The sequence below is a fragment of the Pelecanus crispus genome, chromosome 1 (genome assembly GCF_030463565.1).
Source record: "Pelecanus crispus isolate bPelCri1 chromosome 1, bPelCri1.pri, whole genome shotgun sequence".
Classification (NCBI taxonomy): domain Eukaryota; kingdom Metazoa; phylum Chordata; class Aves; order Pelecaniformes; family Pelecanidae; genus Pelecanus; species Pelecanus crispus.
This window is the reverse complement of record NC_134643.1, coordinates 117,473,108-117,485,583: the sequence shown is the minus strand read 5'-3', so window position 1 is coordinate 117,485,583 and position 12,476 is coordinate 117,473,108. Positions and strand designations below refer to the sequence as shown.

General features: G+C 37.5%; 1 protein-coding gene across 1 annotated transcript in view; it reads right to left on the bottom strand.

Moving 5' to 3' along the window:
• The window catches only part of NCAM2 (neural cell adhesion molecule 2), a 487,115-nt gene that overhangs the window by 135,276 nt on the left and 339,363 nt on the right, over window positions 1-12,476 (bottom strand). Inside the window, 1 exon segment of the mRNA XM_075712794.1 lies at window positions 4,755-4,892. Coding sequence (XP_075568909.1) covers window positions 4,755-4,892 — 138 coding nt within the window.

Here is a 12,476-nt window from a genome sequence, read left to right as displayed (position 1 = left end):
TGCAATGACAATGAAATGAGATATTATTTTTCTTTTCAAAAGTCAATTTCACTTTTCTCATTATCCTTTCTGAGAAGAGACCTGTTTATCTTTGGTTCTGTTCTTGTATGTACATAGGATGGAACTAAAGTGTGAACCTAAAAGAGGAAAAGCCAAATGAAGCTGTACTGGCAAGTCTCTCACATGTCAAACTTAAAGCAAAATGGTAAAAATCCAGTCACATTTAAGGGAAAAAAATTCTTTTTCATTTATGTCAGTGAGGTCAGGAAGTCTATCCAATTTATGGAACTTCCCAGACAGCAAAGAAAACTTAAATAAATAAATCTAATAAGCCCATTTACCAAAAGAGGCGGGGCGGGAGGGTTGGGGTGTGGAAGAATAAAAAACCAAGGTTTTGTTTTCAGGAGGACTTGAATTCTTCTTTTGTTCTATTTTATACTCACCTTTTATTATTTTTTACAAAAAACTGCTATTTAGACTTCACTATAAATATGGGTAGAGAAGAAATGCTATAAAAAGTTCAGTGTTGCATGTAGAAAAAGATACCTAAACATTAGATTTTAAAGAGAGAATCTAGCTCAGATGTATTTCAATTTATTATCCATTATAACCCCCTAAAGATTTCTATGCATTAGAAACTACCTTTTATATATCAAACTTTTTTCCAAGATTTACTTTTAACTATTTTTGAGTAAAGTTGCATTCTGTTTCTATGCAATCTTTAAAGCACTATACAAAAAAATAACCAATATAATGAACAGCCAGCTAAAACTAAAAAGATTTTCTAACATATATTTACTTACTGTAAGTTGCTTTCACCCTTTTTTAATGTTGTCTGTTTCACAGATCATTTCTTTCCTATCTCAAATTGCCTGGGCTACAGATTGTATATGGAAATACCATTTCCCCAGGGCAATGAACCCCTAAATTTGTGGGCCAACAATCTAGGCAAACAACTTTTAAAATTTCTTCTGCAAATTTATTCGGTTTTCTTCTTTTCCATAAGTTAGTAGAGAGAGGATTTGTGTTGCATTTCAGGGCCTTCACCGTCAAACTATTCAGCATGGTCTTGCAACGCTAACCAGAACACTGAATATCACTTTCAAAATAGTTTCTTTTACAGCTTTTAGTTTTTTAAACTATGTACATGTGACCCGAGTCATAACTGCTGCTATGATCAGCTAGTTTGGACACTGGTATAGAAGAGAACATACTCTACTATGGTCTGATGGAAATGCCAGCCATTTCATCGCTTCTTCCTGTTATTTACCTCTCTCCCAGATGTGAATTAGCCAATGTTATGTCAACGAGCTTAGCATCCAGATGGAGTAGAGAATAGAAAAAACATTTTCAAGATACACACTACTGTCTTCGTTAATTCCTTCTCTTCAAAATGAGACTTCTCTACATTACCCTTATGTGTAGTTATAAGTGTCCACTATTTAACGCGAAGACTAGACTATTTTAAATTTATATCTTGATTACAAACCAAGAAATTTCCTTTTTAATGTAAGAAATTTATAAGAAAGTAATTCTACTTACTACTCCACTAAAAATGAAAAATAAAAATAAAATAACAAATGCTTAAAGTTACCTAATTTTAGTTTCTTAGGAAGTCATTGTTCATAAGGAAAATAATAACATTCCATCCAGGCATCTCAGTTAAAAAGTTCAATTCACTTCCAGTTAGTCAACATCACCTGCACATGCTGCTTGGCCAACTGTGGAAATTTCTGCCACTTAGGTACTTAAACATGGGTACAGCCACCTAACTTCATGCAAAGAAAGAATGAATTTTTGCAGCATGTTCTTAAATCATTTGGGGAGTGGCTTTTCACCATTTTGTTTTGTTGGTTGCAAGGTCTAATCCTTCATCTTATAGTAAGAGTTCTAGCGGTGATTAATTTTTCTTGCTTCCATATAGCACAAGAAAACATTCTATAGGCAAGTATCATCCACATGGGCAGAGATGACTCAGTTATGACTGAAATAGCTCAAGAGGGAACTTCCCTCTTGTTCTTAAATATGAGAAGGTTTAATTTTCTCCTCTTCTTGAGAGGATTTGATCCCATATCATCTACCTCTGAGAGACTGGTCTTCATCAGCTTGCTGTAGGGTTTGGGTGCTCTCAGCCTCTCACAATATTTTTCCACTCTTTCTGTCCTCCCTTTTTAGTCGGACAGAGAAGTAGAGAAACAGTACCACATAGAGTACTTGCTCACAGAAGAGGTGATCTTAGTTCAAATCTTTGTCCTGAATCAGAGGATGCATGGGTCACCTACACCATGGATAATACCCTAACTAGAAGGCAATGAGTAAAAGGATAGCTAATAGTTTATTATTCAATTAAATCTTCATCACTATTCTTGCAAAAGGGAATCTGAGACTCCATACAGTTCTAGCATAGCTTACATTTTTGACTGAAGTATGTATAAGCATTGGAACAAATCATATTTGCAGAAATAAACAATATCAACTCTTGCTATATAATAAAGAAGATGACATTTAGAAAGCAACATACTCATATACTGTTTGCAGCAGAGAAACATCATACATGGAGAATTCTGCTACTCTCCAAATAAATCGGAAAAGCTACAATACGAGCCCCCATACTCCTCTCAAAAATGTGTTTCCACTGTAAACCCTAAATACCTACGTGAGAGCAAGGACTAATATTATTGATTTAATTATTAACCTCATAATTCTCTATATTCACCTCTCCCTACAGACTCACACAAAAATTTAAAGTTTTAAAAATGTAAAATTGGGTTATGTGGTGTAACAGTTCTCCTGAAATATTCCTATTTCTTTGTTGTTTAGTTGCACTTTATCCAGCTTTGGAGACCTTGTATGGTTCTTACTATGTATTTGTATAAATATTAGATCTTTCTATAGATCCTCGAGGCACTATTGCAATATAAATAAATAAGCAATAAAGTTCTAAAATTGAATAGTTTCTACATACAAATACTTTCATGATAACTTTTTCTTTTTATTCCAAGCTTTGATTATCATCCAAAGTAAGCATTATTGCTTACTCTTTTGAAAAGGAATCATGGCAAAAATACAGTCATGTAGCTTTTACTGGCCTACAGATTGCTCCTTTTTTTTTTCTTTTTTTCTTTTCTTTTCTGAATCCAATTAATTCCTAGGTTTTCCTTTTCACCAAAGAGCACTACAATTTTTCTTTCTTTCTGATTTCTAATATTACTCTAAAAGTCATTTCGGGCCAAGTTTAATACATTCAGCTTTAGGTAGGAAAACCTATTTATTCCTATAAATGAAGCAGAAAATAGCTCCTAATTGATACCACTTTACAGGAGCAGCCATGTCAGAATCACCCAATTGGTAACCCCTTCTCCTCCCAACACTACGAACTGAAGTCCAGAGGTGAGTGTTAGCGTTTTTGTCTAGAGTCATAATAAATATATGAAGAACCAAATTTGTGGATCCACCAATAAAAGATGTGAAGTCAGACCAGTTTGCAATCTGACATTTTCGGTTAAATACAGGCTCGCTCTCAGCTCAACTGCATATAAATATTAGATTGAAGTGAAAGGCGTTCAGAATGTAGGTTTATATCCATGTACATAAATAGCAGCAGAAAAAAGTCTCATTCAGCATTTCAAAAGCTATCAGATGCACTGCTGGAACTGTACATAACCAGGAGTCAAGGTAATGCAGCATCACAATGCACAGAGAGGAAAGCAATTTGTTGGGGGTCTTCACAGTGTGTAGGACATGTACTGTTATATTCTATCACAATATATAGGATAAACACCCATTTGCTTGCCACTGTCTGTATAGTATCTACAACAATCTAAAGAATTCTGCTTCAAAGATTGCTGCTTGACTATACGGATTAAACAATACCTGTGCCAGAAGCTGCTCTTTCTCCTGAAATTAACTGGGAATTCAACTTACATAATGAATTCTGTAAACTGGGGTTTGCCGAGAAGGACCAGTCAAGGACAAAGCATTTAAATCTCAGAACCTAATAGGCACAATGGAAGTAGTTGCATTGAAAAACTGACATTAAGCAGGATGTAGAGATAAAAAATGCCCTTTAGGAACTGTGTCCTTTCTGGACAATATATGAAGAGATATTTATTTTTCAAGAGGTCAACCCTGAATTTAAGAAAGAGGTTGAGATAAATGCTCCACCTTGTCTTAATCTCTTCATATTCTTACTTAGAGGTTTATTATAAAATGATAAAATGTATAATGCCACTTTTCAGATAACTCATCATATATTTCACTCCTCATAAAAATAAAATGTTAAAAATCTATAAGTAATACTGTTAATCTTAATAAAATCTACCTGTGACTTTTGCGACAATTAATAAAATATGTTCAATGCAGTGAAACTGAATAACTATAAAAAAGGAAGTGTGTTTTTAACAGTAAATGACAAAACACTGAAAAATACACGGTGAACTGAACTACTATATCTTATAAGCTGAAACTCAAGTCTTGCAGTGATTGTCAATGTTCCATGAATTATTAAAAATAATAATCCAGCTTTTACATATTTATATACAGTGATATTATGAAATGCAATGAATTCTATTTACACAGTATAGTAGATGTTCTTAAAATATTAAGCAATTACATTTACATGAAAACAATACTAAACAGACATGACAACTATATTAACCAGTTTAATCAGGATTTTTTAGAAGGTGATATATTTTAAAATAGGCTATGATAATCAAGTAAAGCAACAAGTCAATTCAAAAACTTTTACTCCTCACCATTCACAATAACAATTATGTCCCGAAAGTCAATTTCTCCTCTGGCTTCCACTCTTCCTTCACATCTGTATACTCCTTCATCACTTTTATTGATGTGAAGAATTTGGAGATTATTGTTTGCTAATACTGCAAACCGATCTAGAAAGGCAAGTAAGAGATTAAGTGGCATTAGTAAATCAAGACAACATGAGGAACGCTAACTTAAATGAGTAATATGTATGTACTTTCTCTGTACAACCCAAATGCTCATTGACAAAACATTTGTCAATTTAAAAGTAAAATGTTAGCCAAGAAATTTGTTTTTTTCCCACTCCAAAATACATTGCCATTTCCTAAAATTCAATCTGGATATTCCATCCGTAACTTCCTGCTTACTGTGTGGACTCATCAAATGTAAGTTCAATTTATAAATTATTGCAAAATAAGTGGAATATTCAGGAACACCTACATAGAATATAAAAAAACCTAAAGAGATGGAAAAAAGATAAATTGAGCAATTTATAATAAAATAAGCAACCAAATGCTTCTTCCCTCTCTATCTAGATTAACCAACTGTCTTTGTGCCCATTTTATGGCACTATGCTTAATCATTGCGCAGCTTGCTTACTCTCCTTCCCTCCTCCTGTTCCTTTTGCTCATTCACTATTGCTCAGTCAATGATGTATCTCACCATAGTCTAACACTTCATAGAAATGGGTACAAAGGCATAATCCAACAAACCACTCCACCTTCTGCATAGTCCATCACAAACTGAAATTCAATAGACCTTTTGAGTAGCTTAAGATCATTGAAAAAATCAGATTCTGAACAAGCACGCATACACTTTCCTGCACATGCAGCAGCAAAATTATAATCTGCAAGAGTAAACTGAATGTGAATTTAATTTTTCTCTCCTTCTTGTCTGAACTAGTGTATTGGGTTTAGATGGCAAGACGCTGGCAGCAGGAGGGCTGCAGGGGCGGCCTCTGTGAGGACAGGCCAGGGCTGCCCTGTGCCAGACACAGCAGGCTCCAGACGGTTAGGGCACGGCTGAGCCCCGCAGCCAAGGTGGTGGCACCTCTTGGAAAGTGTGTGTAAGAAAGGGCAAAAACCACTGCACAGCAACTGTGAGAGAGGGATGAGAAAAATATGAGAGGAACAGCCCTGCAAGCACCAAGATGAGAGAAGACGGAAGGGGAGGAGGTGGTCCAGGCACTGGAGCAGAGATGCCCCTGCAGCCCCAGAAGAGAGCATGGTGGAGCAGATACACACATTGCAGTCTGTGGAAGATCCCATGCTGGAGCTCGTTTATCCTGAACAACTGCAGCCTGTGGGAAGGACTCACGCTGGAGCTGTTATGGACTGACTACAACCCCCATTCTCCATTCCCCTGCACTGCTTGGGGTGGAGGAGGTAGAGGAGTCGGCAATGAAAGAATGAAGTTGAGCCTCAGAAAAAGGAGGGGGGAGGTGTTGCTTTAATTTTGTCTCTGTGTTTCACCATCCAACTTTATTTAACTGGCAGTAAATTCAATTAATTTTCCCCAATTCAAATCCATTCTGCCTGTACTGGTAATTGGTGTGTGATCTTCCTGCCTTTATGTCCACTCAGGAGCTTTTTCATCTCATTTTCTCCCCCTGTTCTGTTGAGGAGGGTGAGACAGTGGCTGGGTGGGTGCCTGGAAGCTGGCCAAGGTCAACCCACCCCAACTAGTCAATATTAACGGACTCTTTTGAGGAGAATTACTTCCTGCAGTTCACTGTACATTGTTTTTGAAGAACCTGCATACTTGTTATTCAGCTGTCTTTCAAATTCTATTCGAACCAGTGTCATCCTTTCAGTATTGAAGGATGATGAGATTTTCTAGCTTTCAGTTTTAACTAGCAAGCAAGTGTCATTTTTCACTTTGCTTCCCTTGATTCTGCTAGATTTTTAAAGCATGCTAGATTTCCCGCAACACAACACTGATATTCCAAAAGAGTGATACACAACACTTGGTAGAAAAGCTTTTATGTAGTTATACAGCTAAGAGTCTATTCATAGAACAGATGTGCATACATATTTACAAATAAAAGAGCTTTTTATGCCACGTGGGTTCTGTTTCACTACCAAGAACTCTATCAGAAAAATGTAAAAAAAAAAATGTTTCACCTGATAGAGGTTTACAGGACATCAATGGCCTCAACACATTTACACTAATTATGTCTAGTTTATTAGTCATGCTTAAACATTAATGCCATTTCACACACTGCCACATACAAATTATATCATCTTTTTTCTTTCCTGTCCCTACAGAATTCCCAGAGAGCTGTGCTTCAAATGTTTTGAAAAGGTAAGATCTAGCTCCTTATTAAGCATTGGTAACCATTTTTTCTTTTTGTTAACATAAATATTTAATGTGTGAGAAGAACGAGGGGACTGAAGATCACCTTTATTTCTTTAAAATGCTGAAAAAAAGAGGTTTCATTTAGTAACAGGAAATAAAAACTGTAGGTGTTGGTTGGGTATCTTTTCAGCTTTCAATGAAGAATAATAAAATGGATACAGCAGGAGATATTCTCATGAGTAAACTAGGTATAACAGAAGAAAAACATTTTGGGTCTTCTTCCACCACTAATACTGTCTACATACAGACTAAATTAATACACATCATATTATAAGTCAACTTAAAAAATGGAATGTGAATTGAATGTGTGACTTTCTTCAGCAATTGTTGCTCTCCATGTTTTATCCTTTGGTAGGCTTGTGAAAGAATAGTTCACGTTGCTGTAAAAATGACACTAAGTATACAATGATACTATTCTCATTCAGCAGGAATCAATTGTGCATAGACCAGATGGGTCAGCAAATGCACTGAAATCTTGACAGGCAGAGGTTAGATCTTGATGGACCTACATGTACTATGGATCACTCAGGAGGTTCAGAGCAGTAGAATAACCTAGTAATACAACATGATACATAGACATGGTGCGCACAAAGATAAAGCTCACTGTCCCATGGATATTGTAGTAAAAATTGTGTCCTGTACTAAATGGAACAGTTTTACAGTTGGTGGATGTGGACAGTGACTGGGCACTACACTCCTCCAGCTCATCACTCTATTTTCTGGACTCAACTCATTCAACTTCAAACACCTAATTTAGAAGAACAGTCATGCCACCTTCCCCTTCAGTCAAATCAGATGTTAAGTGGTATGGATGGCGAGAGGGATTGCCTATGTCTTTTCAATGCCTCATAATCGTAGCTTGAGGTATTTTTGGCTTATGGTTTGCAAATTTTACTGTGTTCTAGGGTGTGTACCAAGCCATGACCCGCAATGTCTAACAAAAAGGTTAGGCACAGCTCTTCATTCTAAGATTAGGACACAACTAAAGACCTGTTGAAGAAAAAATCAGAACTTTCAGCAAAAGTTGAAGACCAAGACTCCTGTTAAATATGTCCCTCATACAACCAAACCAGTCATTCTCTACAGGAGGGACTGTTTTTCAAGCCAGTAATTTCTTCTTCTAGACCAAACTTAAACACAGCATGTTAACCATCTAAAGCTAACGCTCATCTTTGCACATCAGTTTACACAAGTGTATTTAACAGGTCTACACTGGCTCTGCAGAGCAATGGCACCACTTTTTCCACTACTGTAATTAGGACTCTGAAAATTACTGACTTGAGGTGGGAAACCTAGTTCTCGGAGACTACGCTACACTGAGGAAGGAGAAGAACTGGCTTGCCACAGCCTACCCAATATGATCTAGAGGGTTAGTCTGGCTCATTTGAAGTCTGTCTTATCTAGTCCTTCAGAATAAGAGAGAATGCTTTTTAATGGACCACACCAATCATATCCGGGGAACTACAGGCCTGTCAGCCTGAACTCGGTGCTGGGAAAGATTATGGAGTGGTTCATATTGAGTGAGCTCAACAGGCATGTGCAGGTCAACCAGGGGATCGGGCCCAGATAGCATGGGTTCATGAAAGGCAGGTCCTGCTTGACCAACCTGATCTCCTTCTATGACCTGGTGACCCGCCTGGTGGATGAAGGAAAGGCTGTGGACACCATCTACCTGGACTTCAGCAAAGCCTTTGACACCATCTCCCATAGCATTCTCCTTAGGAAGCTGGCAGCACATAGCTTGGACAGGCGTAGTCTTCGCTGGGTAAAAAAATGGTTGGGTGGCCGAGCCCAGAGAGTAGTGGTGAATGCAGTTAAGTCCAGTTGGTGGCCGGTCATGAGCGGTGTTCCCCAGGGCTCTGTTTTGGGGCCAGTCTTGTTTAATATCTTTATCAATGATCTGGATGAGGGGATTGAGTGTGCCCTCAGTAAGTTTGCAGACGACACCAAACTGGGTGGGAGTGTCGATCTGCTGGAGGGTAGGATGGCCCTGCAGAGGGACCTGGACAGGCTGGACTGATGGGCTGAGGCCAGCTGTATGAGGTTTAACAAGGCCAAGTGCTGGGTCCTGCACTTGGGTCACAACAACCCCATGCAATGCTACAGGCTTGGGGAAGAGTGGCTGGAAAGCTGCCTGGCCGAAAAGGACCTGCGGGTGCACGTTGACAGCTGGCTGAACATGAGCCAGCAGTGTGCCCTGGTGGCCAAGAAGGCCAACAGCATCCTGGCTTGGATCAGGAATAGTGTGGCCAGCAGGAGCAGGGAGGTGATTGTCCCCCTGTACTCAGCACTGGTGAGGCCGCACCTGGAATACTGTGTCCAGTTTTGGGCCCCTCACTACAAGAAGGACATTGAGGTGCTGGAGCGTGTCCAGAGAAGGGCAACAAGGCTGGTGAAGGGTCTGGAGCACAGGCCTTATGAGGAGCGTCTGAGGGAACTGGGGTTGTTTAGCCTGGAGAAGATGAGGCTGAGGGGAGACCTTATCGCTCTCTACAACTGCCTGAAAGGAGGTTGTAGTGAGGTGGGTGTTGGGCTCTTCTCCCAAGTAGCTAGCTATAGGACAAGAGGAAACGGGCTCAAGCTGCTCCAGGGAAGGTTTAGATTGTATATTAGAAAAAAATTCTTCATGGAAAGGGTAGTCAAGCATTGGAACAGGCTGCCCAGAGAGGTGGTGGAGTCACCATCCCTGGAAGCGTTCAAAAAACGGTTAGACGTGGCACTTTGGGACATGGTTTAGTGGGCATGGTGGTGTTGGGTTGCTGATTGGACTGATGATCTTAGAGGTCCTTTCCAATCTTAATGATTCCTAGTTTTTACTTTCATTATAAATAATCCAGTCACCAAGCCAGGAAACATGAAATTGCTACTCTATTCTGAATTGGTTTAGTGGTGGACTTAGTAATGTTAGGTTGATGGTTGGACTGGATGACCTTAAAGGTCTTTTCCAACCTAAATGATTCTATGATTCTATAAGATAATATGCAGTTCCCTAGAACTGTAACTAGATGGATTTTCAAAAAGTAAATTCTAATAGTTTTCCAGAACCTTTTATCATATATAAACTGTGGTCTTGAAGAGAATCATCTCACATACTAAAAATACCTATGCGGGGGAAAAAAAACCTGATAAAATTACATAATTGAGAATGTAAAACAATTAAATATATCAAAGCATACTGAAAACATGAAGGATGCACCAGTCCCCAATATTCTTTATCCAGTTGTATACAAGCTACGATTTTCCACATACATTATAGTTACATACCGCTCCTATGCTATGTTTATAGAAAAGTGGTAATCTGATAGTGGAATTCTGAGAAATCTTAATGATTTCAGCAGTGGCAGAATAAAACATTCATATTTATACAGAAAGTGGGTAATTTATATGTATATGTAGCATATTTGTATTAACAGCAGCCGCTAATCTTCTTCTAAGGTTAACTCCAACCATAAACTGATATACAAATGTCCATACATAAAATTTCTGTATTTGCTTTAAGCACTGTAGAATGAGTTGTATTTAATGTCCTTTGAAGCCCCAGAACTGCGCAAAAACAGAGCAAGTCACTTAGGACTCCAGATAAGATCTGACTAATGGAAACAATCCCATTCACTTTTATAGCTAGTGAAATGTCCCTGACTCCCATACAATGGAATTATGAGTCATGACAATTCAACTCTTGATAACAATAGAGAAATTCTTACAACATTCCCAGAAAATTATGCTTTATATATCGCTCTATTAAACCTTAAATATACAGTGTAAGACCAGAAGGTCTTCTGGTGGTCATTGTTCTCCTAGGTTTTGGGGTTTTGTTGTTTTTCTTTTTTTTGTTTTACTGAAAAATGACGGACAGCCACTCCCACAGTTTCTTACTCACATCTTTGTTTGCAGAACTCAAAAGAGACTATAAATCTTAGAATCATCTAGCAATGGAGCAGATAATGTATTGGGAATATACAGGAACTATTTCAGAATGGTGAGAGGCTATCTCACCAACAGCTATTTCAGCTATAGGCGTACTACACAGAAAAAATCTTTAAATTTTCACTTCTGATTTTGCGCACAGGCCTTCTGGGAGAAGAAATCAGTCTTCTGTTCAAATGGAATATACAAATATAGATATTAGTAACTGTCAAGAATTTGCAAAACTGAAATAGTCGAAAGCCTGTGCTGCAAAAATCCTACTACTTGTAACATATACAACAGAAGAATCGTCAAGAATATAACAGAAAAGCCATGCAATCAAAGCAATTACATTATCTCGTGTCTTCCTATTACGCCAGTGCTAGAATGCTTAAAATAGAAACTACATTCTGATGCCCCACAAATAAACTGCAATATACAATTCAGTTTGGAAATGAAACTATTCAGTATTTTAGCTTACTATGAACTAAAACGCAACAAGAATAATTAGTTACTTCTTTTTTAATAGGCATAATTTAGAATATGACAGACAAATTTGATGTTATTTAATTTAAAATTATGCAAATAGGCTACAGGTACTGATCCCTCACTGGAGATTTTGAAGCTGGAAATGTAGTATGAAACTGAGTCATTTTATTTCACAAGGCATGAAAAAAACTTCTTAACTGTAAGACTTTGGGTATACTCTTTTTCCACCTGCATTGTAAACCCATATAGACATTACTAAAACTCACAAAGGTCACAATGTCCTGTTTTTACATTATTTAAAACCTCACTTCCTCCCAAGCATGACTAGGTTCTTATTCGGATACTACGTTAGATCAGAACGTAGGGAAAGTATTCTGCTATTTAAAACTGGTTTCTCTCATTATACCTTTTCACATCGTAAGCATTGTGAAAGGAAATGGTTAAAAAGGCCAATTTATGCATTGAAATTTAAAAATTTAGAATCTTCAGAATGTACGATTTTGAAAAAAAAAAAAGAAGAAATGTTGCCTTATTTACTTGTTAGTCCTACAGCAGCCAGATTGATTGGAAAAACAAATAAAATGGCAATAATAAAAAATTTCGAGAGAAATCTTTGAGGCAATTTTACTTTTTCAAGCTCTGAGCTGCATCCTTGAAAAAGACTTTTTGCTAAATTGCCAAATCTTGTTTTGTTTTCAGACTTTTTTTTCAAAATCTACGTCTCACCTACATTCACTGTTTAATTCTATATATCAAAATTACAACTCTTTTTTCTAAGGGTAGAAGTTTGCTATTTCTTCTTAGTATCTGTGTCTAGATGACAGAAGGGATAGGATATACTAAATAAGAAAGAAGTTTGATCAAAACTTTCCTTCATAATGGAGAGGAGTTTAAGAGTGAATCCAGAAACATCAAACAAGCTTTTTTCTTCCCCGCAGCAACTGGTCCATATTTGTTTACGT